This window comes from Chelmon rostratus, chromosome 6 (assembly GCF_017976325.1).
Source record: "Chelmon rostratus isolate fCheRos1 chromosome 6, fCheRos1.pri, whole genome shotgun sequence".
Lineage (NCBI taxonomy): Eukaryota > Metazoa > Chordata > Actinopteri > Chaetodontiformes > Chaetodontidae > Chelmon > Chelmon rostratus.
Window position 1 is genome coordinate 19165245 of NC_055663.1, and position 25394 is coordinate 19190638.

Sequence of the window (25394 nt, forward strand, 5' to 3'; positions counted from 1 at the left end):
ACTCCAGTAAACCACAGCCATTATCAAAATGTTTTACGAATATTTTCATGATGCCAATATATTCACTGATGTAATTTAACTAGCATTAATGCCAGTGGATTATTCCCCTGCAGGAGCCATTTGCTCTATACTGACACCACTGAGAACCACATATTTGTGCTCATTGTTCGAGTCAGTGAATATCATAGGGTGCACACCGCCCTGTGAGGCAGAAATGCACCATTATAACAGTATACTGGTTCCATATGAGCCACACAGCTGCCTCCTGACCTCCTCCCTTGGCTCAGCACCTTTAAAAAAAGCATTCAGGAAAACACCTCTGCTCGCAGCTGAACAAGAAACTTTTCCTGCAAGTTCTTGATTTATGGTTTTATGCAAGTTTAGCAGCAGCTCCAAGGTATGATTGTCCTCATAAATGTCATTGATTCAAAGAGGCACAAATGGTATAGCCAGCATTTTCTGGGTCAGCCCAGCAGGCGATGGACTGAAGGGAGGAGAACTGTGAAGTTGCTGCAATAGCCCAAAGGAAGACACTTCTCAAAGACCATATGGCTCTCTGATGATAGCAAGGAGAGGGGAATTTGTCTTGAAAACCATGATATACTATATGTTGCCATAACTGTTCTATTATTTCTACATATCTTTACCCCAGTGAGACTGTAGTTTGGTGCGATATCTGCAAAGAGGCACATCAAGAATTTCAACAATCAAGACCAATTCAGCTGAAACAAAGGATTGTTTCGACTGCATGCCTTGTTAAATCACATTAACTCATGTTTATTCATCCGTATTATTCAAGCAACCACACGGACAAATAAAATCTCTGGGCCCTCAAGGGTTTAACAAAAGCTTCCCTCCAAAACCAACAAACTACGAATGTGACAGACATTGTTAAATGTTGCATGTGCCTTTAAGAGCACTATGTCCCACTCTACATGTCTCTCTCTGAGCCTCATATGTGTTTGTTGGCATCAGCTGTCCTCAGTGCTGAACAGAGCAAGGACATCTTTTCCTTCACGTCAATGGGATTAGAGGAAGAAATACCCTCTTCATACAGCTGGCTGTCATCTCAGTGCTCAGAAGACAGAATGCAAATGCAGTATGGACAGATGACAGAAAGAAGATCAGGATAAGTCACAAGTTTGGATTACAAAGCTGATCAGTTTTTAGTGTCACATACTGAATGGACAAGAAACGTGTTTCCGATGTCCAGGGAGATATGCAAATAATCCTCAGGCTGCAGGCTCAGAAACGGCATCCTGCATTGTTATTTCACTGGCGTCTAAACAATGACTGAACCCCGGGGTCAGCTGAAGAGTTCAAATGGTGCAAGCAGCACTGTAATGGAACTGCAGTCTGCTTCATTCAGCCCTGATGTCCCATCTACATCTTTGTCTACAAAACTTGGCGGGAGTAACTTCAGGAGGGTCAGCCGCACAGAGGACAGCAGTCCCTACCCGATCCCCGGCCTGGCGGCAGACATCCTGCACATGAGGGTGAAAGAAGGAAGCAAGATCCGCAATTTGCTTCGCTTTGCAACAGCTCGCATGCAAGGGGAGGGAAAAGACGGCAATGGGACATCAAAGAGACAGGTGGTCTTCACTGGCTCAGGAAGAGGGGTCACCAAGACCATCACCTGCGTGGAGATTCTGAAACGTAGAGTAGGAGGGCTGCACCAGGTGTCCAAGCTCTACTACAAGACAGTGAATGAGGTGTGGGAGAGTCCTCAACAGGGAGCACCAGGTATAACCATGCAGAGGACAGTCCCTGCTATCTGCATCCTGCTCTCTAAAGACCCTCTGGATCCCCAGGAGCCTGGATACCAACCTCCTCAAACCCTGAGTGTTCCCACAGAGGATCGAGAGAGGCATCAAGGTCTTCTGAGGCCAGCTCACAGTCCCTCCTCACAGCACACAGCCAAGAGAGTCTGCCTGGATGACTGGAGTGTTTGTTCTCCACGAATGTCCAAAATCTGAATGCATCATGCACTAAATCTGCTTTTTGCAATTTAGTTCTAAAAAGTAATGTAAATGTTTAAATAAGTGTTAGCAGCAATATAAATAGTCACATTAGTAGTTATATGATAGTAATGTTAGATCTTATTCTGATGCAAAAGGGGAACACAGCACTGCATTGGTCTTAGTCATCGTAAATATAACAGTTAGAATTAATAGTTTTCACTCTGTTTTGTACTTTTGGAGCAATTTCATGCACATCACAGATCACATGACCAGAATGTTTTGCTCGAGGGTTGATTTTTATAATGATGCTGTCCATTTTGATGGATGTAACATCGATGGAATAAATGAAGTCGTTTGGAAATGCATCTGTGTGTACAGTATATGCATATTTTTTTCAATAAAAGTAGATGTACTCTTATAGAACAGAATCAGTTCAAAACATTAAAAATGGAATTTTCAGTTAATTTTGATCCAAGTCACTTCGTGTTTGTGGGTCACAATCTGTCCTCCAAAACATGTCATCTGACATGTCATTATGTGTTACAGCAGTATAGTGAATTTCAAAAAGTAGTATAATACTACAAGCGTTAGGACTCACCCTCTCATTCTCATCCTGACAGACAGGCTATATTCTGGGAAAACCTTAGCAAAAGTCTGATGTTGCTTTATGGACCAGTTTGCGTTGCACTTATTAGTAGGCTCGTACTGAGGGGAAGCAAGGCTCTATTTTTAAAGCACATTTTCATGCACATGATAATTTTAAGTAATGTCAAAATTACATTAATTGGGTCTTGCAGAATTTTGGCATGTGCCTTATAGCAGTTGCATGCCACTTGAAGTTTTTTTATTCTACTGGAATATATACCATGTTAAATGAACTTTTCTGTGAGAATGATAATGTATGTATAAACATGTTTAGCCACTTTTTGCAAAATTGAGACAGAAAAATCATAAAAATGCTGGGCACTTTACAGAGTTATTGCTAGGTCAAAGTCAGAACCAGTGGGTCAACACTACAGACACAAATATCAATGAGCTGCGGTTTGCACATGCGCAGCAAGGGACTGCATACGTGACGGCCAAAGCAAGTCAGCGTTAGCTTCCTCTTCTAAAATACCACCGGTGCGTGTAGCTGGCTGTCCCGCATCATGTTCAGAGCCGCCGTCCGACTCTCGGTCTCCGGTGTCCGGAGTCTTACTCGTACACAACCAGGGTGCCAAGGTAATTGTTCCTTCGGTTATCACCTCTGCGTGTTATTTTATAATTTGGTAGCTTATGAACCTGTCAGGGCGAAGTTCCTCCGTACATCAAGTGTGGCTGTCGGCACATTGCGGTGCCCGCGCGGATAAGCTAGCTAGCTAGCTGCTATTGGGTTAGCCAGTGTAACTATCACTTAAAATTCGCCTCACACTGTTCAAGGTGTTAATGTGTAAGTCAAATTATGTAGACTTTCGTCCAGTACTCCAATTACCCATATAAGCTGGGTGTGTGCACCTCTAAAAATGTCCCGGCGTTCAGCTCGGTGGTGTCCGTGTCCTTGCCATGACCCATTTGGAAGGCTGAGCATGGGGCCCTGTGCCTCAGCTGCTGATGCTAGTTGCTAACATGCTAACTAGGCTATCTAACAATGGCTGTGTTCAGCCAACTAGTTGCTAGTATTTTTGACATTTAGGTATGGTTTGGTATAGACCGTAACAACCATGAAACACACATGATACTGATGTTGTCGTGATGTTTTAGCTAAAACTGCTATATCGCCTTTATATGGAAGTTCAATTAGGCAGGTATAGATGTACGATTATAACAGTTTGTATTCATGAAGTGGACATTGTCTGATTCCCACGTCCTCTTAAATATATCCTAAGAACCGTAGTGTAAATAGAAATATCCTGTTTATTTCCAGTGTGTTGGCAGTCTTGTAGGAGCAGTAGGTAGGTCATGTTAGGACGCTGGCGATGATCCAGCTGCATTACATTACTGTGTTTCATTTGTCCTCTTTCCACTTGACTCAGTGTAAGTCAGGTACCCTTGATTGTGTTTGCCCTTCTATGTCACCTGACTCTAGATGTCACTGTAAGTGCTTCATTTAGTTGGTGAGAAGTTGTCCAACTTTAAAAGTGTTTTCATTGTGCAGCTGCTTTGGCCTCAAGGAGTTACTCACATGGGAAGCAAGAGACCGATGAGGAGTTTGATGCCCGCTGGGTCACCTATTTCAACAAGCCAGACATTGACGCATGGGAGCTGAGAAAAGGTAAGTTTGTGGAAGGCTGAGTGCATATTGTTCAACAAGTATTGTAAAGTTTAGCATAAGAAATTGTTTTAAGTGCTTTAATAAGGCAAAGCTAAAATATATGGTGACATACAGTAGTTACCTCATGGCAACATAGAGTCAACTAGTAAAGATTTGGTCTAATCTGAGATTTGGAGCAAATCAGTGAGGATGACTGCTTTATGGCAATGTTGGGTGTACAAGTGCTGTGAGATATTTTTGTCATTTGTTACTTAGATGACAAAAAATGCTCAAATGTTAACTCTTAAGCACGCAGCCAAGATTTTGCCTAAATAAATGACACTCTAATGGATGGATGGATTTGAACCAGAAACTGCTTAAAGGGGAAAAAAAAGAAGCTACTAATCTGAGTACGTTATCACCAACGTCTTTTCTTACTTGACACTTGTCAATACATAATGCTACAGACACGTTCTAGGCGGTACCAAAAGTTTGAGATTTGATACCCAGTCATATAAAATACAACCCTTTCAGTTTAGGCAGGGCTTAACTTAGCTGTAATAACAACACAACATCATCCGGCAAGGTGCTGCATTGGCCACAATAATTACCAGCAATGGGTGATGTGAGCTTTGTATCTGAGTATGTATTGAGTTTTATAAACAGTTGTGCACTGTTATGGTTTCTGTTACACCACCACAAGCATTAATCTGTTAGTCACACTGGACTTCTTGGATCGTAATTCATCTTCTCAGTGGTACTTGATGGATCACACATTTCAGTCTGAGTGGCAGTAAGAAAAGAAATGCTACAGAAGAGACATTTTCAGTGGCAGGAAGGAAAGGGAAAGGCTTAATATCAGGTGAGAAATGATAAGACCAGCAATTTACACCAAAGTATATGCAGTATACAGGAACTGAGGAAGTGGTGTTGCAAATGTGGTTGATTTGCAATTGTACAAAAAAAAAAAGAGTTCTCATCTTGTATATTTAAACAACATTGAAGGATAAGCTAGAGTCTATATCTCATTTTTATTGTCCACAAATACCCTGAAAAGACCAAAACCAGCAAAGTGTTAGTCTGTCTGACAGCACTTCCCAATGTCCAACTAAGTATGTAGCTTTCAAGCCCACGATGTAAACCTCACAAGTATCAACAATATTTCATTGTTAAAATAGGCTCTGTAATTTCCTAAAACAGCTGGACTCTGTACTTAAGTAAATAGTGCAATTATTGGACTATTTTCAGCCATGGATTAATACACATTTACGCACATGCACTAGTGAGTTTTTTATGCGCCAGCATGTGTGTATGTGATCAACTCAAAATAACTACAGTACTCATGTTTTATTATAATGAAGGAACATGTCATCCAGTAATTGTGTGGAGGTCTATGGTGCAAAGGGATAAGAAAATACAGAACAGTAGTGGGATCAGGCATTGGATGTCTTTTGCCATATTCTTTTAAGCATCAAACGAAATGGAAGAATTGTGGCTCATAGTAAAAGTGTAGTTTTCTGTTTCTGATCTACAATTTAAAAAATGTAATTTCTTCTTCCAGGGATGAACACGTTGATTGGTTATGATTTGGTACCTGAGCCAAAGATACTTGAGGCAGCACTGAGAGCCTGTCGGAGGTTAAACGACATGGCCAGCGCCATCCGAATTTTGGAAGCAGTGAAGGTGAGAGGGAAAGCCATGTGCTGAGCTTGGCGGTAATTTGTGGAATATTGCCAATCAGCGTCTTTGCAGTTGGTAGTCATAAGTTAATGATTAATTTGTTTTCTACAATTTGCTTTTTCCTCAGGACAAAGCCGGCCCTCATAAAGAGATCTACCCGTATGTGATCCAGGAGCTGAGGCCAACATTAGATGAGCTTGGCATCTCTACACCTGAAGAGCTCGGCATCGACAAAGTGTAGATGAGTAGGTATTAAAATTCCCTAATTGGTCATAATTTCTCGTTGAAGATGAATAAAGTATCCATCTATCTATCAATCATATGTGGGTTTTTTTCTCTATACCAGTTTTTTTGTAAGATGGCAATCTAATAGAAATTTTGTTTGTATGTTTCAGGTTTAGCGACGGTGGATATCCCCATGACACAGAAACCTTGTACTTAAATGTTTGCCTCATATGATATATGTGATATTTAATTCGGCCTTTATTAAGTTCTTTTGCTTGTAAAATATTGATGAACCTAATAAAGGAAAATGTATCTTTATTGAGTGTCACAACTATGTTTGGGATATTTGAAATAGTTTGAGTTCTTATTGAAGCAGTACACTCATTAGAAGTTGCTTTAATAGAGAGCAGAACATCACTTGTTGTCTGAGTTTATCTGGACATTTTTGTGGAGTCACATTTTGCCACCAGGGAGCAGCGTTTTCGCATGAATGTAAAACTCATTCTACTGTATTCAGTCTCTTACATCTGTTTTCATTTCAGGGAAAATTTACATGCTGGTAAAATAAACTTGTTCAAATGGCAAATGGTGTAGTGTTATTATCAACCCGTAACTGGACTGTTGCTGTAGGGATACTAAATAACATCTTAAATCAGTTTTGACCTTTTTTTAAAGTAAAGTAGGCAATTCTTGCAGTCCATGGACTTTACAGGATTTCAAAAAACAATTTTTAATATGGATAATATTTCATTATTCTTATATTGGTGATTATCATGAGCGCTGTACCTTTTTATTGAGGTGACAGGAAATGACTCCGAGGAGCAACGGTACAAATGTTCAAGGGTGAAGTCAATGGGCACATGGTGTCAAACTAAATTGTAATTTTTTTCTCTTTTAAAAATGCAGTTGTATGTACTGTAATGGAGAAATACTCTTTGAACTTCAATTTATCTAAATATTTCAAGCTCTTCACTGCAGCCTTTGCCATTATTGATATACGAGTATGTAAACCAGTGGTTTACCAGGCTAAATAAGAGTAACTGCTGATAGGTGTTAATTCACCATTCTGCATCTCTTCCTGCTACAGGTGGCTTCAGCCAACACTTGCTGACTGAATCTATATGAGGAACAGATTTCAGAGCTTAGGCTTTGTAGGCTTACAGTTGCCCTTCAAGTCCATGAATGCACCATTTTGCTGCTTGATTGTGTGAATTGTGATTTCAATGTAATGTTTCAAAGGCTCTCAGGAAAAGACTTGACTCTCAAGATTCATAAAAGCAAATTCTTTGGTTTTTGCTCTTATCCTGTAATCAATCAGGTCGTGTCAACAGCATCTGCCATGGGCTGTTTATAGAGGGGTGGGAGTCACTGTAACCACCGATTCCCATGAAACCAAGATTTCCAGGATTGTCTGGTTGTCATGGTTATTGGGCTGTTTAGAACAGAAGCACATTAGATGTTAACCAAGATACCATATTGCAGTTAAATAGGTTTTATAGCCCACTAAATGTCAATTAGTACTAAGTGATAAAGTTAATCACTGTAATACATGCATGTATCTGTTCATGCACCTTGAATATAAGAAGTAAAGATGGCGAACAGATGACCTCTGCCAGCCTCTGAAACATTTTCCTGCAGCAGCTTTTTTTATCCAAGTTTATCCAACCTGCTGCAGAGAAATAGGACAATGACTAATGATTGACTCTATCATGCGAATGAGCGTCGATGTGCGTGCGTATTTCTGCTGTGAAATGTAAGAGCGCAGGGAAGAATCATGTGCTTGTAGAGGTCAGACCCATTTGCAGCGTGAATGAGGCCGCTCCAGCCGAAAATATGTTCTTGTTGTATTTCTAGTAGAGGTCGTGTTACCTTAAATGTAGAGGGTAAAAGCAGTGGGTGGGATTTAAAGTGGGTGGGTAGCGCCACAGAGATGCAGTAAAGAAAACCCATTTTACGAGCTTTACGCACGGGGCGGGTCTTTCATTCATCGAAGTTGGGGGTGTAGGGCACTCAGTCAAAGACAATCAAAAGATGTTTGAGTTTCCATGCGCGGTGACCAGGGAGGTGAAGAGCGGAGCATTATTACCCCTCCTCCAGCCCCGATCACCCCGGCCTCCACACTGCAGGGGCTTTTAAATCACATTTGATCAGAAGAATCTTTTCTCTTTAAAAAAAAACGGGTCATGCGATGCGATTTATTTCTGTTGGGGGAAAGAAGGAAAAACTAGACAAGACCTGTTGGCGGTGATGAATTACTCCAAAGCGCAAATGGTGAGTGTCGACGGCTGTTTTACGCTCCCACTCGTGTTTGTTACAGTAACAAAGCAAATGAGCACTCGTGCAGGCATTTTCAGGAACACTTCCACTTCAACTATGAAGTTTTCATTTGAATTAATGATTGGTTAAGTGTTTTAATTTCGTTATTAATGGAGGCCTCATATTCGCATTAATCTCCGCTGGGAAATAAAGCACGAGATAAAGTTCTCTTGTATTTAAGTAGATTTTAGCAAAGTGAGGACGCAGGAAAGCTCATCGAGAAACGTTTGTTTCCTGCTGCTAATTTATTCTTAACTGAATTAATGTATGTTCTGTTAATAATTGTCCTAAACCCTGAAGCTTTGTTTCACTTTAATCCACCACTAATGTGCTTTCTCAGGCCGAAACAGACCCTCTTTGTACACGCTCCACTTTAACTTGGTTATTCATTTGGATCCAAAAACAAAAACTTAATTCTAACAACAATCTAATGAATTTGCCCATTTATCCGTTATGAACTCATTGATTTTAGTTCCCATCATCTAGAACTTTGGGTAATTTCCTGCAACATGTGAGAATAAAAACATGTGAATGTGAAATATTTTCTGCTCACAGTCAAGCTTATCCGAGGAGGGCAGCTCAGCCGGGTGTCCGCAGTTCGGACCTGCTGGGGTCAAGCTGGAGGCGGTGATGGAGCAGCTGCAGAGGCAGCAAGAGGCCAAACTGGAGATGAACCTGCAGGAGAAACACCTTCTCCAAGCCCAGCTCCTGTTTGCTCAACACGCTGCTGCAGCAAGAGCCTCTGGCTCCAGACTGGAGTCTGCTTTGTTTGGCAAAGCCGATGCACAGACTTACCAGGCGGCTCAGCGAGCCTTGAACAGCCACCTCAGAAGAGTAGATCCAGATGAGGAGGAACAGGGAATGGTGCAGCCTGAAGAGCACGATGAGGTGGAAGAAGATGAGGACGAGGATGAGGTGGACGACGAGGAAGAGGAGGAGGAGGAGGAGGAGGAGAATGGGCTTCATCGGCAGGTGAAGAAGCCTAGACTCCAGCAGGTTGCAGGCTTCCCCTTCCCTCCTTATCCCACATCCCAGTCGTCTGCTGTGAAGCAAAGCGAAGCTGCACCTTCAGCAGTAAAGCAGGAGCACGAGGAGAAGGAGCTGCTGTCTCCTGCAGGCCAACAAGCCTTCACATCACCCAACGGCTTTGCTGACTGGGGCTACGATGAGCCATTCAAACAAGTAAGTGATCTTTCTGTCCAAATCAAGGTAGTATTGTTTTTCTTCATTTCGTTGTTTTCTCTTATAAATTACAGATGCATCAAATCCCTTTCTCTGTCTGCATCTGCAACTCTCCATTTTAGCTGGCGTGTGTTCTACCTCGTGTTACTAATTGTTGACTTCTTCCTGCTGAGAGTCAGGCTCGCTGCTGCCTCCCCCGGTTTTCTCACATGTGGAGAAAGCAAGCGTGTCTCTTTTGGCAAGATACCCAAACTTGCTAATATTTAATTAGTGGCCAGGCCAAAGATCTCCTGCTTTACTTCACTTCATGCCTGACACTTTTTTGAAAACACGTTTCTGGCCACCGGCTGAGCTAATTGGTTTTGGCTGTGGTCCAGTCCTAACTGTTTAAAGCAGCCAGTTCAGACCTGACGGAGATGGAGTCAAAATGAGAGCAGAGGATTAATGAAATAACTCCAAGCATGGACTTATGAACGTGGTTGGTTTTAATGGTTAACCACTGTAAGAAATTGCTGGGTAGAGGGGGCTTCTCTCTCATTGGATCAGGCAAATCTCATTTAAATATAAAAATACTGTTTTCCAACAGATATGTTTGACTACTTAACAGAGGTTGACCTCACAATTTTTTTCCTTCTTTATGGAGACCAATCTGATTGGTTCTTCTGTGTGTGTTTCCCTTGAACAGGCCCCACTTCAATACAATACATTATGATTAATGAGGCCTGTAGGCTGAGGGACAGCTGGGTTACAGCTTTACGGCATACCAGCAAGCAACTACCCATAAAGTTTGCTTACAGTATTTGCACTTGAGCAGAAGAGGCTTTTGGTATTTGTTGTCAGAGATTTTACCCGCCTCTTGTTCATTATGTGGAGACATTTCATATGTATTTTCATCCAGTTTTTCTTCCCTCTCTGTTGACTGCATTTTCATAGAAGTAAGACGTGATGAAAAATGACTTGTTCTCTTTACTAATTCAAGATGCATGTTCATTTAAGAAGTTATGTGTTCATTCGCCCCTTTAAAAAGCCCTAGGCTCAGAAAACTCAGTGCTGACGTAGCTGTAGCTCAGTGGAGAGCTTTGCATAATTCAGCTGTCGCTTGGCAACGCTAAATGGCATCTTAATTCAGCAGCAAGTAATCAATACATTATATTGCTACTGCAGTGAGAATGCATTTCCTGTTCTCAGACCAGCACACAGCAGCTGGAGCAATGAAGAGCATTTCTTCTGTTTTAATGAAAGCACAGTGATGAGTTTGGGGGTGGGGGGCGGGGGGAGCTGTTGTTAAAGGAGCTTCACTGTAAAATGGTTTGAATTCTGCCTTTCTGTTGCTTAAAGCGTGAAGTAGAACAAGCGTATGAGACGTTCGCTGTGACCCACTTGTGTCAGAATTTGTGAACATCTTTGTATGTGGTCAGATTAATTTAGTTAATTATGTGCTGTTAAAATAAATTACAAGCTGGACTGATCGTTTCAGATATTTCATTTTAACCTGTTTAGCTTGATTAGTCAAGATAAAATAATTGGAAAATTGAGCTTTATTGAGCTCTAGTAAAATGTTATGTGGCCTGTAACAGCACACAAATTTAAAGATGTTTTCCCACTTTGCCTAAAAAGGAAGATATGTTGCTATTTTATTATGATTGAGTGACTTTCCAAACAGGGCTCCTTTTCCATAATTTAAAGCTGTCTTATGTGACGTGCTTTTAAGAAAGTTAACTTTGTTAAAAGTAGTTTAAAATGTCTTTTTTGCCAGTTAATTGGTGGCTGGTTGAAATGGTTGGCCCTTTTTTCCCTCTAAAATTGTGTCCCTGTCTACTATGCCTTTAGCTTTTTGTTTGACTAATTTCATTAGTCAAAAATCTTTGAAGACGTGGACAGCGCTGTACAAGCCTCCACATGCTGGACAGCCATTGTTCACTCCTCGTGTGCAGCCTCACTGTACGTCTGTGGCACGGACGGGGATGAAAAGCCACAGCTCTCAGGCTCAGCTCAGGCTCACAGCACGGGGCCAGATAAATGATCTTGACTTGTTCGGGTGACTAAAGGCCCAATAATTTAATTTGGAATAAAAATCCTGCCCACCCCCCTGCAGTTACATTGACATTTGAACAAAGTTGTGCTGTCATTGTTTCTCTGTTTTAGCATTAGCTCATTATAAGAGGAAGTTTCGCTTAGTGTTAATGTTTGATCGTAATGGGACATTTCATAGTAATTTCTCGATTTATTTGTATATTGACTAAATGATCGGGCATACTTTTTGCAGGACTGCTAGGACTACAGTAATATGTATTAATCTGATAATCCGTCATTTAAATAAAACATAAAATCATCGAAAAGCTACTAAAAACTAGCCAACAAAGGAAACCTTTTCCTGACCTACATAATGAATGCTATCAGCATTCCCAGGCCTGGATGTGTGAAAACTCTGTGAGCAATTAACTGAAAGCTCTTTGTTAATAGATCCGCAGTAGGTCTCCCTTGCTCATCAATAAAGGGGGAAGGGTTTTATTTCCATTTGATGGTCCAGAGACCAGGATGTTTATCTACCTTCACGTCAATAAGCTTTCTGGTGGGGGAGCAGAAGACCTTTATTAGAAATTCTAAGCTGTGAAGCCATTAGATGTGTCAACAGCTCTGCCACCATAGGGGCACAGTTTAAATGCTCATGCTGATTTACCAGTTCAACAAGGGGGCAACAGAGGAATAGAAAATCTGTTTCAGGTAAAGTTTATAGGGGTTCATTACAACAGTGAGTCTAAACCAGGGGTCCTTTAGATAACTTACCTCTGCAATACATAAAGATCCTGGAGTGGGTTAAGTAATTACATTTAGATAGTGTGTGTGAGTGAGCAGACAAGCTGAAAGCAAAAATAAATAATAATAATAATGGTTAAAATAATGACCTACAAGTAATAGATAACTAGTTAAAGTATGATAAAGGTTGAAATGGATAATGTTTGATAAAAGTAATGGATAAATAGTTAAGTAACTGAAACAGATCAAATAATTAGCTACAGTTGGAAAATGTTTGAAAAATGGTTGAAATAGATAACATTTGCTAAAAGTAATGGTACATGATCAAAATATTAAGTAAAAGTAATGGATAAATGGCTAGAAGACATAATGGATACACATTCAAAATGTCCAGCTTCTGCTACAACAAGAGCTGGTAGTACACATGCAAAATGTCTATGCGGTTATTAGTGTTAATGTCTAGTTTAAAGTCAGTTGAAACGAACTCTGTTGGGGTTGTGGGGGTAAATGTGACAACAAAGGCTGGGAACAGCCTCATAGTATCATGCAGCTGTTTGTGTGTCAGCATTTGCAGACTGAATTGTGTTTTTACTGTAAACACGAGCCAACAGATTATTGCCCCCCCTCCCATGTATTTTATAGCTCAGAGGGTAAAATGTTATGGCCATTAGCCGCAGGATCAGGTTGCCACGGCAAATGCATTTAAATGGAATTGTCAAGGATGAATTGTCAGGCAAATTCAACAAGGAAAGCCACTATTTTGATAAACCACAAGCATGGTATGGTAACTGAAGCGTTTATTCCTTTCAAATACAAAAACATGTTTTGTTGACAAAGATGCATGCGCTTGTTTTAATAGAAAACATGTTCACATAAAACAAGAGCGTGAACTGAATATCATGTGAGCAACATTTCTCAAAAGCCTACAGAAAACAAACCAATCATTTAAATCCAAGGTGGAAAGAGTGAGGCATGTGAGCTGCAACTAGATCGACATTACCCCTAAAAATAAACTGTAATGAGAATAAAGATGGCAGGGATGGTAGAAAAAAAACGTCTACTTCATGTGATTGAATGACAGACCATTCTTAAGACAAGCATCATAAAGCAGCTCTCTGAGCGCGTTAGCGGGACAATAACGTCTCAGCAGGCTTTTCCACACAGTTGCACACATGCTGCCCTCCACTCACATTTTTAACCTTTAACTGTCATGTTAAGGGGGAGGTGATGGAGGAATAACATGTCATATTAAACCACTGAACGAACATGGGGCCTTTCTTTAATCTCCCTTTTTCTGTGCCCAGCTTTAACCAGGCGCTCCCTTTTGAAAAGTATGCGTTAATGTATACACAGTGTAGCAGTATAGGCAGCTAGATGTTTACAGTGACCAGCTGTTTGCCTGCAATAAACAATCATGGCATTGGGAATAAAGCAGTTTTGGACACAGGAGGTGGGAAGCACAGTCCAGAGTCCAAAAGGAAAAGTGGCAATTAAGGAAAAATCTTACATGGGAATGGTGTCTTACCGAGGATAGAACGTCCCTGTGTTTGTTTGATTTTAATAATGTGTGTCTGTATATTGCAAGTCTAGTGATCAGTATATAAAGTAAGACCATCCGTAGTACCAGTTGGAAACTAACTTATACATTTGCCATGATCTCCTCATTAAACTTCTCATGCAACTCATCATTTAAGCAGACAAAATGGGGGAACTGGCAGACAGATCGTTTACTGGTGTTTCTCTATGTGGGTGTATTTACAGAGAGGAAGTGCCGCCTGGGCTGAGGACAATGACGGAGGAAAAGTAAGAGGGGAACCTTCCAGGGACTTTGCTAAGGTCAGTAGATTTGGACGATGTATGTCAAGAAGCAAATGCCTGAAATAATCAGTAACTGTTGACTAGCTCATTATTAATGTTTTTTTCCATCTGTAAACAGCTTTATGAACTGGATAATGACCCGCAGCGGAAGGAGTTTCTCGATGATCTCTTCGTCTTTATGCAGAAACGAGGTAAGATTCAGAGATGGAGCCTTCTGCTTTTAAAAATCTTTGTTTTGTTTTTTTGTGAGCAGCTAAGGAAGCTCTTATAAATGAGAGCAGTACATCCGGGTACTTTGCCCTTGCGTCATGTCCCCACTCCTTTTTGAGGTTTGTTGAGGGCTGTAGATGCAAATTCTTCTCAGTAGGTTAACATAAGAATATTGCATTGCTTTTAGCTATTAGGAGCCCAAATCTTATGGCCAGTCAGGCAAACAATCATGTCTTTGCTGATAGACAAACCTGACATACACAGGTACATATATTGTTTATACACATTTTGCTGTTCGGCCAGTTCGTGCAATGAGACTTTATTGTAAACTAATTAAATCGGTGTCTCTGTTAGCTGATAGCAGTTGGTGTTTGTTACGTGACTTTTTAATGTGAGCTGAGAGATGTAGAAAACAGGCTGGTTTTAGCCCCACTGTTGCTGTTTACAAGGTCCATTATTAGCAGGTAGGTTGCCCAAATTTGAGTGAATTATTTACACAATTATTTACATCTTACCCTGTGCTCCCGGTGGTCTGTTGAGTGGATATACTCCAAAACTCCATTCTCAAAGCAAGTATTTTTATGGTACGGGGACATGTTTCTGCAGATTAATTTGGACCAATGAAAACAAACTGCAGTCAAACAGAAATAGACGCTGTTTTTAAGCTTTACTCTATGTGTGCCAAGGTCATGACAAATGTGCATTTGTGCACGTCTGTGGCATTTGTTCATCCTAAGCACAAAGTAATCTTATTTCTAACTGCTTTTTAGCTCCCATCATTAATTGGCTTTTCCCAGGATTGGAAGGGTTAGTTGTCAACCTGTGATTGGCAGGCACCACTGTCTTGAAAATCACCCCTCCCCCAGTGCTCAAATCAATGCAGCAACAGAGCTGCTGTTGTGGAATTATCCCCACCCCCAGCCATCTGAAATAAGCTTCATTAGGGAAGTCTATCCACACTGACTATACATGCTAAGCCACATTACCTAACATTAATCTCAGGCCCTCAGATGGATAACTCAGAATATATGTCCTGTGTTTACAAGACCACTTCTCAGGAGTAGAATTCAAAGAAAATGAATTCCTTTCGTTGCATTCGTCCTCTCGTTCATCCAGGAACTCCTGTGAACCGCATTCCCATCATGGCGAAGCAGGTGTTGGACCTGTACATGCTTTATAAGCTTGTGACAGAAAAGGGAGGCCTGGTGGAGGTCATTAACAAGAAGATCTGGAGGGAGATCACCAAAGGCCTCAATCTCCCCACGTCCATCACCAGCGCAGCCTTCACCCTCCGCACCCAGTAGGTGTCGCTCTCACAGAAAAGCTCTCACAGTCGGAGGAGTAAAATGTGCTCCAGTATGAAATCATACATATAATCTAGTAGTTATAACATTATTATTTGCTATTAGGTTTGTTTTAAGCTTTTTTGCATCTTGAAGGCAGCTATATGATCTACTAAATGATGACAAATGCCCTTTTCATTATTGAATATATTTAGGTTCCTCTGCATTGTTTCAACATTTCTTAGCACTGTGAAATGTTGAATTTGTACTCTTTCAGATTCAAATTCTTAATGGACGCATTCAACATTTGTGCTTTTACACCCAGCTCATGGTTATTTCACAGTAGTGACTCACATAACTTTCCCCTGTAGGTATATGAAGTATCTCTACCCGTTCGAGTGTGAGAAGAAGGGCCTGAGCTCTCCGGGCGAGCTGCAGGCTGCCATCGACAGCAATCGCAGAGAAGGTCGGCGTCCCAGCTATACCAACAGCCTGTACCGCTACTCACCCTCCCCGAGCTCTGCACCACATGGCCTCCTCTCTTCATCCTCGATGCAAACCACCCCGACCCGACACAACGGCCTGAGTACCTCCGCCAGCCCAAATCTAAAGAGAAAGACAGGTATAACAGATTGTGTGTGCTGTGTTACAGTTGTGATACCTCCTGATTCGATTTCTCATCAGAATGATCCATCATGGATCCATATTGTTTTAAGCCAATCAACTATAGGCCTCCTGCTTGATTTTTAGATCACGTTTTAACAACTGTAGCAATTTTAATATTAAAGTACTTTCATCATCATATTGAGTCATAAATAAATCACTGCCTTGTGGTAAACCTGGGGGATTTTATATGCTTGTGGCTAAATCTTCCCACATGTTTATTTATTTTTTTTTTAGTATTAATGCAGGTTACAATACCAGGAATGTTTTCCTGACGCATTATGAACTGCTACCATTTTATCTAAAGGGAAATTGCCATTTTCATTTTCCTTTGTATGACATGTGTAAACTGGGATTTTTTTCCCCAATCAGATGAGATGTCAACCCCTGTATTAACCAGCCAGCTGCCCATGGCTCTGGCACTAGGCCAGCAGCAGCAGCAGCAGCAGCAGCTGGCACAAGCTGCCACCTTAGAGCATCTGAGAGAGAGGCTGGAGCGAGGAGCAGGAGGATCCCTGGCCGACGGTCCAGAGAAGAAGATGATGCAGCTGGCGGAGGAGCAGCAACGCCTCATGCAGCAGGCCCTCCAACAAAACCTCCTGGCTATCGCCTCTCATCTCAACCCCATGAATCTCAAACTGAACAGTGGACATGGTGAGCAGCCTTTGCTGTAATGATGAAGGCCTTTACTATTGCTTTATATGGGAAAGTCCTTTAATGTGATTATTGTCTTTTTCTCACAGAAAAAGAAAGCAAACAAGATTTGTCTCTGAGTATCTCCACCAACGGAGCTGCCAGCATCAGTGTATCTGTGGAGGTCAATGGTACCATTTACTCAGGTGAGTAGCCCATTTTTAATGGAAAACATGGTTCTGGCCTTTTTCTTTTTACTATGACATCCAAAAAAGAAAAGAAACTGTTAGGAAATTTATTAATTATGAAATCATATTTATATATATTTTTTAAATTATATTCTTAGTTAATTTTTATGTTTGTTATTTCATGATGCACATTGTTTTGTTTGACGCTGCACTTTTTGCACTTAACATGCCTGCAGCTACTAAAGTACAACTAGGATCTCAGTTTTCTCATGCTACATACTTATACTACTTATAAGAATAGTCTTTTACTTTGTGCTGCTGCACTCTTTACGTTAATGCAACAGCATTCAATAGAGAAATGTTACATTGTCCCACTCAGTGAGACTGCCGTGAAAACTTGTATGCGGAGTGACTTTCCTAAGTAAAAGGAAACATGCATATTTGCTTCCTTACCAAGAGTTCAGTGAGAAAATAGTCAGTCTCATATCTGTAAAGAAGTACGCAATCTAGTTTAGCCTAGTTTAGCATTAAGATTAACATGTACAATAACCTAAGTGTGGTTTTAAGATGGACTCCATGACAGACTGTTTATTGGCTGTGAGCAGTGGTTTTGTACAGATTAAACAAACATAGTATAATGTGTTAATTAGTGAGCTTTAGAGGTGCTGGCAGGGGACTTTTTACCTTTGGACAGTGTCAGGCTGCCAGTCTCTGTGTTAAACTAAGCCAGCCTGCCAGCTCAACCTTTATATGTAGTGTGCAGACATTAGAGTGGTGTCAGTCTAAATCCCAGCAATAAAGCCAATAAGAGGCTTTCCCAACATATCAAACTATTCCTTTAATGCTTCTGTATTTTACTGCCTTCTTGCCTTCAATCTTGAAAATTTATAATTTCTGCAAATTGGACAAGTTAATCAAACAGTACATTTATTTAACTGTCTATAGGTGTTAATCTTCTCTGATCTCTGTGCTGCAGGAACGCTGTTTGCCCAGAGGTCAGCTGCTCCCGTCACATCACAGGCTGTAACACTGGCAGGAACAAGTGGCTTCAGCGCCCTCTCCTCCTCACACAGTCCCTCCTCTTCATCTTCCACCTCATCAAAGGGACCAAATTAATGCTCACTGGTGCTTAAATCTTGAGCAAATAATTACACAGTATACCTCTCTTGTCAGACAAGAATTCTAGGGAAAATCAGCTGCAACATCTCTCCATTACTTTTACAGTGTCATGTGCTTCAAATGAGGATTTAATGTTTGACCTCAAAGGCTTCCAAACTGACGATAATGTAGATTCAGATGACAGTTTACCTTAGTGCCTGTTAAAAGCAATGCAAATGTAGTGGGATTCATGTATAAAGGGCTTTACAAGCTATGTTCAAAGTGTCTTTGGAGCAGAAAAGTGCACGATGGGAACAAATGCTAAGCCTCTTTATTTGTCGCTAATTGTCCAACAGTTCTGTAGCTGCCTTTTTCCAGAGTAGAACAATGTGGTGCTGCTGACGAAGACCAAAAAGCCTTAGCTCAATGTCATAGCTCCTGTCTGTAACTATGTTGCTGAAGATTATGCTTAATACTTTTCACAGCAGCTTTCAGGGATTATTTCCACCATCGGTTTCCACAGAGATGTTGTGTCCTAAAGAGTCAAATAGAATTTGGTTGCAGGTTGGTTGGATTTTTTTATGTTTTGCATCGTGTGTTGTTTTGTTTGATTTTTTTTTTTTTTTTTATTTAATCATTTGGCTCAGCCTCAAAATTCCAGAACGTTTATTTCATGTCATCTGTGAGAGATGAGGTTTCTCCTGGGACCTTTATGTAAGATGGCAGTGATCCATATTTACCTCAGTTTGACTTCCCTTGTTGGTGAGTTTCACTGGAATGTCCTCTGGACTCGTCACTGTCGTGCTGTATCTCATAATATATTGCTGTGTTGTATAAATGCAGAGAATGTACCGTTAATGACCTCAAGCTGTTGACAAGTGAACACTGAACCAATGCTACCTCACGCCTCTAGAGAAATATGCAATACTCACATGTAAAGCAGCGTGTGTTGATTTAGCCAGCTGCTGAAAATCTTCTGTATGCAGACAATCAAGTGGACATATCATTGCAAACAAATGTCACGGTGAACTTGACAACTGTGAATCATCAGGCTTGATGTTTAACTGTGTTTTGGTCTTTGATTAACATGTTTCTTGGACATGTGGCCATGAGGAATAAAACAATCTTGTGTGCTGTAGAAGGACTGCGTTGTTCTTTTAAAAGACGTTTTTTTAGTCAGTCGGTGTTATGCTTGCAAACTCAGTTTAAAGATCCTAAAGTTCCTCAAAATATCTGCTCCTCTAATATTTCTAGTGACGTGCGTACGATTCTGTACCGTGTGTTTCTGAGCTTTTCGCTGCATCTCATGATCTTCATCAGCGACTGATCCCAATGTCAAGAAAGGTTACCAAGTGTTTCACAGTTACAAATGACGTACCATTAGCAGAATGCAACTAAGTATATTTACTCAGTACTTCTACTTTGAGTATTTCCATTTAAGTCTGCTTAATACATCTGCACAGTGATTTTACTAAGCTCTTTTTGGACTTTTTGGTTTCTGTACAGGTTAACAATTTACATAGAAAACACATGATCACTATAAATATGATGCCATAGATTGTTATAGATTTAACTAATTAGTTGCATCTTGAACAACTACAACATTAAAATGTCACATACACATCCTTACATCTGTAACAATAATCCAATAATATAAGAATAATATATAATAGAATAGAATAACACAAAGGCCATTTTTCTGCATTCTGAGTACTTTTACTTTTGATATTTGAAGTACATTTAGTTAATAATAATAAGACACTTGCATTACTTGTAAAACAGAATTTGTATGTTGCAGTATTACTACTATTACTCAGGAAAAGGGTCTGAATACCTTCCCCACTACTGGAAAATTCATTCCACTTATATATTTATTCAGTTTTGCAAAAAGGAAATCACACCATACATATAAACAAAACAAAAAAACAAACAAAAACAACAAGGACAAAGCTGGGTCTACATGTAAATTACTATGACAGTATTGTTGTGCATCACTACTACAAGTCCCTGCATGGATGTATACGGTCAAGGTGAGTGGCACATTAGGCTTGAGTGCTGGTCAGTCTCCATCGTGTTGCGCAAGATGATCTAGAAAAGGCTGCCAAATCTTATAAAATGCCTTCAGTCTATTTTGCAAGCCATATCTGAGTCTCTCTAGGTGTAGCACACCTGTCAGTTGAAAATTCATTCCAAAAGAAGAAAACAATACATAAGTGAGTGGCCAGATGGGGGTAGTATATCCTCTATACAACACACACACACAGACACACACACACCATTTCAAGTTCAGGGCTGTTAGGCATCCACAAACATACAGATTTATCAGTATTTCCACCAAATCATCACTTACCTGTTCTTAATATCTTCTACCAGGAACCTCAACCCTTACAAAGTTTTTTTAAACGATTCCTGTTCTGGATTTTATTCTCAGTTACGTTTTGTTCCTAACCGCTGCTTTGGTGACAAACTGAATAATTTCACATCATATTACGTATGTCAAGCTGACATATATACATAGCGTATATGGAAGAGGAAGTATAGAAAGAGTCTGTAGTGTATTAATTCCTGAACTCCGCAGCGGATCCAATGACAGAGGTTATACTAATGGAGATAAGAGCTCATGGGTCAGGGGATGAGAGGAGGGGACGGGTTGCAGGATTTACAGCTGAGTTATTCTATAGTGACACTGCTGGACTGGCATCTGGAGCCCTGTAGAAGAAAGATACTCCAGGCAGACAATTGAGAGGTATTATGAGATGGATATCTCCGCCCACGGCCCCCGCCCGCCAGGGAGGAATAATACCGGTCAAGTCTCTGCAGATGACGAGATCACTGTCCTGGGATGAAGACTGGAATATACTCTATGTAGCAAGTCAGGACAGCAGGATGATTTTTCAGTTTTGACCAGGGAGAGACACCTGCTGCTGCTAAAGATTGCTTCTCTATAACTTCTAGAAGGAGGTCCATATGAAAAATCCTGTTTTTTTTTATCTGGGGATATCACATAAGGTGCAGGTTTTCTTACTCATTTTGTTGCTCAAAGATTCTGTCCAAGGTGTTTTGATGGGATACGGATGCTTTTGTGCCTTTGTGCCTTTGGAAAAATGACTTTGATTGATCCTCTGGAGCAGAATTACATGGGGAGATATCTCCAGGGCTAAAAGTCAGAATGTGACATAAAAACATCTTTACTAGGACATCTGGGTTTCTACTCGCGAAGGCTTTTGAAATAGGCTCCGACAAACCTTCAGCACACTGTTGGCACCATGCCTTACCATGATGAGGAGTACCCAGGCCAGCCTCTGTGGCAGTCCGTGCTGCTCTTCTGCTGTAAGGGTATGATTGAGGGCATCATGGTCATACTCTTCTTCTGGCTTCTGGTGCAGGTCCTTTTCACCAAACAACTAGAAGGTATGGTCAAGTTAAAGTTTTTTTAAAGTCTAATACAAGTTACTGGTCACTGTAATCATTCCTCCAGCCCATACTGGTCGTGAAGAGATATTTTCCTAACATAATTCCAGTGTATGTGATGAGGGACAAAACTCACAGTCCTCGTTTAGTGCGAAGGTTCCAAAGTGGTTTTAGTACAATATCCCCTCTTTGTGTTTCAATCCCTCCTCTATAGCTCAACAAAGAAACTCCATCCAGGGAAAAAAGAGGGAATTTTGCAATAAAAGGCTGTGACTTTGGAAGATAATCTCTTGTAATGACTAATTCAGACTGCTGAAGCATCATTTTATGAAGCATTTTGTGCACAGACCAAGGATTGTGGATTTTGTCCCCCATCTCTTTTCTTGAAATAAAATCAGGAAGGGACTGTGACCAACATTTTTTCAATGTGCATATAGGAATGTGAACATTGTTTAAAGACAGGCTTAAAAAAATGTGAACCGATCTTTTAACAGTGCTTTAATATGAAGCATGGGGAATGGGATAAAATGGTCATAATCCAGGCGTTGAATGAGGGTGAATTACAACAGTTTCTGATTGGTCTTATTATTCTCTCATATGTCTACAGTTCACCTCCAAATTCTTCTTTTGGTTGGACTGATAGTCTTTTGTCTGAGTTTGGTCCTGGGATGTATTCTGTGCTGGAGGAACAGCCAGATTTGTCCGGTGAAAGACAAAGATCCTGTGACGTCAGCAGCAGCTCCTGCTGAACCTGTGACCTTTGCCCAGACGCCGCCTCCCTCAGCAGCCACAACAGCATCCAAGCAGCAGTATGAGGAGCTGGATGGAGATATACTCGAGTACCCCTCCACTTTCACCAGCCCTGCCCCGTCAGAGGGTGAATTTACCTCTGCGCCATTCTCTATTCAAGCTACAGCTGCCTCTGAGCGGAAGGAGCAGCCAAAGTCTTATTTTTCCCTGCGCCGCCTCAGCACACCACCACTAACTTCACCCCTCTATAAACCCATAGATCCCAGTCATGCTTCCCTGCCTGCATTTCCCAAACTGGGATTATTGTCCAAAACATGTAAGGCTCTGCAGAGGCGCTGCACGGTGACTGGGGGTAGTATATCTTACAATGAACACAGCAGGCTCACCAGCCCCAGTGCTGTGTGTCCTTTTATGCCTGAAGAAACGATCCCGCTGGCTCCACTGAGCTATGGCTCTGGTGCCAGCTGCCAACAGCCAATATCACCAAAACCATGCCTCCATTTCACTATGGCCTTCTCTCCAGAGCAGCAAACCTTGGCAGTCACTGTCCTCAGCCTCAATGGGGCGCCCCACAGACTGGAGGACGTGTCTGTGCTGGGCAGCCTGTCGCCTCTGTACCCCTGCCCAATACAAGCCACTGCCCAGAGCAGCCTCAGCCCCGAGACCCACAGCCTGGCACTGCTTTTGAAGGTGAGCTCTGTGAAGGAGCTCCAAAGGTGTGTACTGAGAATAGCCGTATACACACAGGATCCGCCCAGCCTGAGAGGCACCGTGCTGGGTGAACTGGAGGCCGAATGCGGAGGAAGAGACTGGAAAGCAGAGCATCCGTTTCACTTCACGAAAGAGCTGAACCCAAGCAAGTGGAAACTGAAAAAGGTACTGGTGTATTAAATAAATTTTATAATATAGAGGTAGATTAACCTGTTCGGAGGCCTGACTATGGTTTTCAAGGTCAAGAATGAACTTGCAAGCTCTACATTCAAACTCTACATATATCAGTGAACCTGGGACTGGCCGTGTGCCCGGTTGCCCTGTTTAAGTTTATGTGCTGAGACAAGCAAAAGGGGCGGAAATGAAAGCAAAAAATCTATACTTTGTTTTATATTGTTTTGACATGTGATATCTGTGCTTAGTACAATTTTCTTTGCTAATTCATGTGGTTTTGTACATTACAGAGAAAGCCTTGTGCTGCCTTTCCTGCTGATTGAGGTCTCTCTGTCTGGTCTTTGAACTTTTGCCCTCTGACTGCAGGGTCTGATCTCACAGGAGGCTGCGATGTGTAAGGGGCTTAGCTGTCCTCCACAGATCTTCATTTCGCTTCAGTATCAGACTCTGGCGCACCGCATCAAAGCCACGGTCCTCAGAGCAGATAACCTGGACAGCCTGCTGCACACGTTGGCAGCAGCAGGTAAAACCAGCGTTTAATGCCGTTTGAATTGGACAAAATGTGGATTTGATTTAGAGATCCCATAAGGACACCACACATAGAGGCATTGTGTAATCATGTGTGGGCAGAACTAACTTTTGCTTTACAGGGGCAGAGGTAAAGTAATTCCCTATGTTTGCTTTTAATGTTTAGGGGATTAAATGATGTCTTACAGGAGCTGAATGCAGCAGGAGATCATCCCTTTTTTTAATGACATTGTGGTTTAATCCTTCACTGTTCACAATCCTCCGGAAAATGTTCCAATCTACTCTGAATCTCTGATCTGACAGATCTAATCTTTGTTTGCATTAGCCTGTCTAAGTATTATTTTTTATTTCACACAGGCAGCTCCTGCATTCAGAGCCGTCTGAGTTTATATCTGTTTCATGTGCAGTATGTCACATAAATCTGACTTGGATAATCTCCTCATGTCACATTCTGAAAGTATTTGTTCATGAATATTTAGACTACACAGAGTGGGAAGAAACGCATCACTGTGGGAAAAGATCATGCACTCTTGCTCTATGTTTTACTTGACCATTCTTTATTCTTTATTCATAGAAGAAAAGGTGGTGTGATGACAATAACTCAACAGTTTGCATAAAGGTTCCTGTGTGATGTGATTTTCAACATTTCCACATCTTGATATGTTCATATCTAAATAATTAATACAGAGACTGTGGTGGATTAGAAATGTAACGTAATAATAGATATGTAACGTAATAATAGATAGAATAGAATCTTTTGACTCTACCTCTTTATTTTCTATCCCCTACCCGAACCAGGGTTTGTATTCCCACCCCGCTTTTTCTTGGTGCAGTTGGTGAGAGGCAGGGGTAGATGATGGTAGTGTGGCAATCGGCAGTTACATGTGGCATCTAGGCCTGTGGTAGCATTGTAGCAGCTAACAATAGCTAAAGCGGTGAGAGTATGATAGTATCTTAGCAGTTAGTATTGGTAGCTAGCAATTAACATTAACAGTATAGGTGAATCTAGCGTTATTGTCTTCTTCTGTTCCTCTTAGCAGGTAGCGGTTAGCACATAACATTAGCTAAATGGTAGCATCGGAACTGTATTGTCTTCTTCTGTTCTTCCTAGCGGTTAGCAGTAGCATTAGCAATAGTTAAATGGTAGCATCGGTACTGGCCACTACCTGGAGCATCTCTGGGTCAGTTGAACGTGGCGGTGCTGTTTGGATTGTGTAGGAGCAGTGTGAACTGGCACTAGGGGGGGTGACTCTGGGACGCCGGAGTTCACTGCCTAACCTCCTGGAGGTGTAGTGGGACTAAGTAGGCGAAACACTGTTGAAGGGAGGTTTCCACCTGATGACCCCCAGAGACGTGTTAGGAATCACTGCTCTTTGGCAGGTATAGAGGCAGATTAGAGCTCCAAGGTTCTTCACTGAGAATGAATCCTCTTTTTGAGCACAAGTATCTTGTGTTTAAATTAACATATCTAAATAATTAATACAGAGACTGTGGTGGATTAGAAATGTAACGTAATAATAATTAAAGAAATGTAAAAAAAAATTAGTAACGCAGAAAGAAAAGAACCATTTGACAA

At 41.2% G+C, this 25394-nt stretch overlaps 3 protein-coding genes across 3 annotated transcripts; all 3 read left to right on the top strand.

Annotated features, from left to right (window-relative positions):
- The first annotated feature begins 1289 nt into the window (after window positions 1–1289).
- On the top strand, window positions 1290–1976 carry LOC121607734 (ribonuclease P protein subunit p25-like protein). Its single transcript, XM_041938676.1, has one exon. It carries the CDS (start codon window positions 1290–1292, stop codon window positions 1974–1976), a length of 687 nt encoding a protein of 228 aa, XP_041794610.1.
- Window positions 1977–3045: 1069 nt separating this feature from the next.
- Window positions 3046–6676, top strand: LOC121608207 (cytochrome c oxidase subunit 5A, mitochondrial). Its single transcript, XM_041939393.1, has 5 exons — window positions 3046–3182; window positions 4096–4212; window positions 5753–5874; window positions 5999–6116; window positions 6267–6676. Exons 1-4 carry the CDS (start codon window positions 3110–3112, stop codon window positions 6110–6112), a joined length of 426 nt encoding a protein of 141 aa, XP_041795327.1. The 5' UTR covers window positions 3046–3109; the 3' UTR covers window positions 6113–6116; window positions 6267–6676.
- Window positions 6677–8254: 1578 nt separating this feature from the next.
- LOC121608270 (AT-rich interactive domain-containing protein 3A-like) lies at window positions 8255–19348 on the top strand. The gene is made up of 9 exons (XM_041939483.1): window positions 8255–8367; window positions 8968–9594; window positions 14113–14187; window positions 14288–14360; window positions 15496–15679; window positions 16034–16284; window positions 16698–16979; window positions 17069–17164; window positions 18123–19348. Exons 1-9 carry the CDS (start codon window positions 8344–8346, stop codon window positions 18260–18262), a joined length of 1752 nt encoding a protein of 583 aa, XP_041795417.1. The 5' UTR covers window positions 8255–8343; the 3' UTR covers window positions 18263–19348.
- Window positions 19349–25394: the final 6046 nt, after the last annotated feature.

What these genes read in the sequence shown, in the direction of transcription:
- LOC121608207 (XM_041939393.1), top strand. Translation starts at nt 3,110, where the DNA reads ATGTTCAGAGCCGCCGTCCGACTCTCGGTCTCCGGTGTCCGGAGTCTT. An exon ending in CGCATGGGAGCTGAGAAAAG is followed by an intron (nt 4,213 to 5,752) that starts GTAAGTTTGTGG and finishes TTCTTCTTCCAG; the next exon opens with GGATGAACACGTTGATTGGT. An exon ending in GAATTTTGGAAGCAGTGAAG is followed by an intron (nt 5,875 to 5,998) that starts GTGAGAGGGAAA and finishes CTTTTTCCTCAG; the next exon opens with GACAAAGCCGGCCCTCATAA.
- LOC121608270 (XM_041939483.1), top strand. Translation starts at nt 8,344, where the DNA reads ATGAATTACTCCAAAGCGCAAATG. An exon ending in GCCTTCACCCTCCGCACCCA is followed by an intron (nt 15,680 to 16,033) that starts GTAGGTGTCGCT and finishes TTTCCCCTGTAG; the next exon opens with GTATATGAAGTATCTCTACC. An exon ending in AAATCTAAAGAGAAAGACAG is followed by an intron (nt 16,285 to 16,697) that starts GTATAACAGATT and finishes TTCCCCAATCAG; the next exon opens with ATGAGATGTCAACCCCTGTA.
- LOC121607734 (XM_041938676.1), top strand. Translation starts at nt 1,290, where the DNA reads ATGACTGAACCCCGGGGTCAGCTGAAGAGTTCAAATGGTGCAAGCAGC.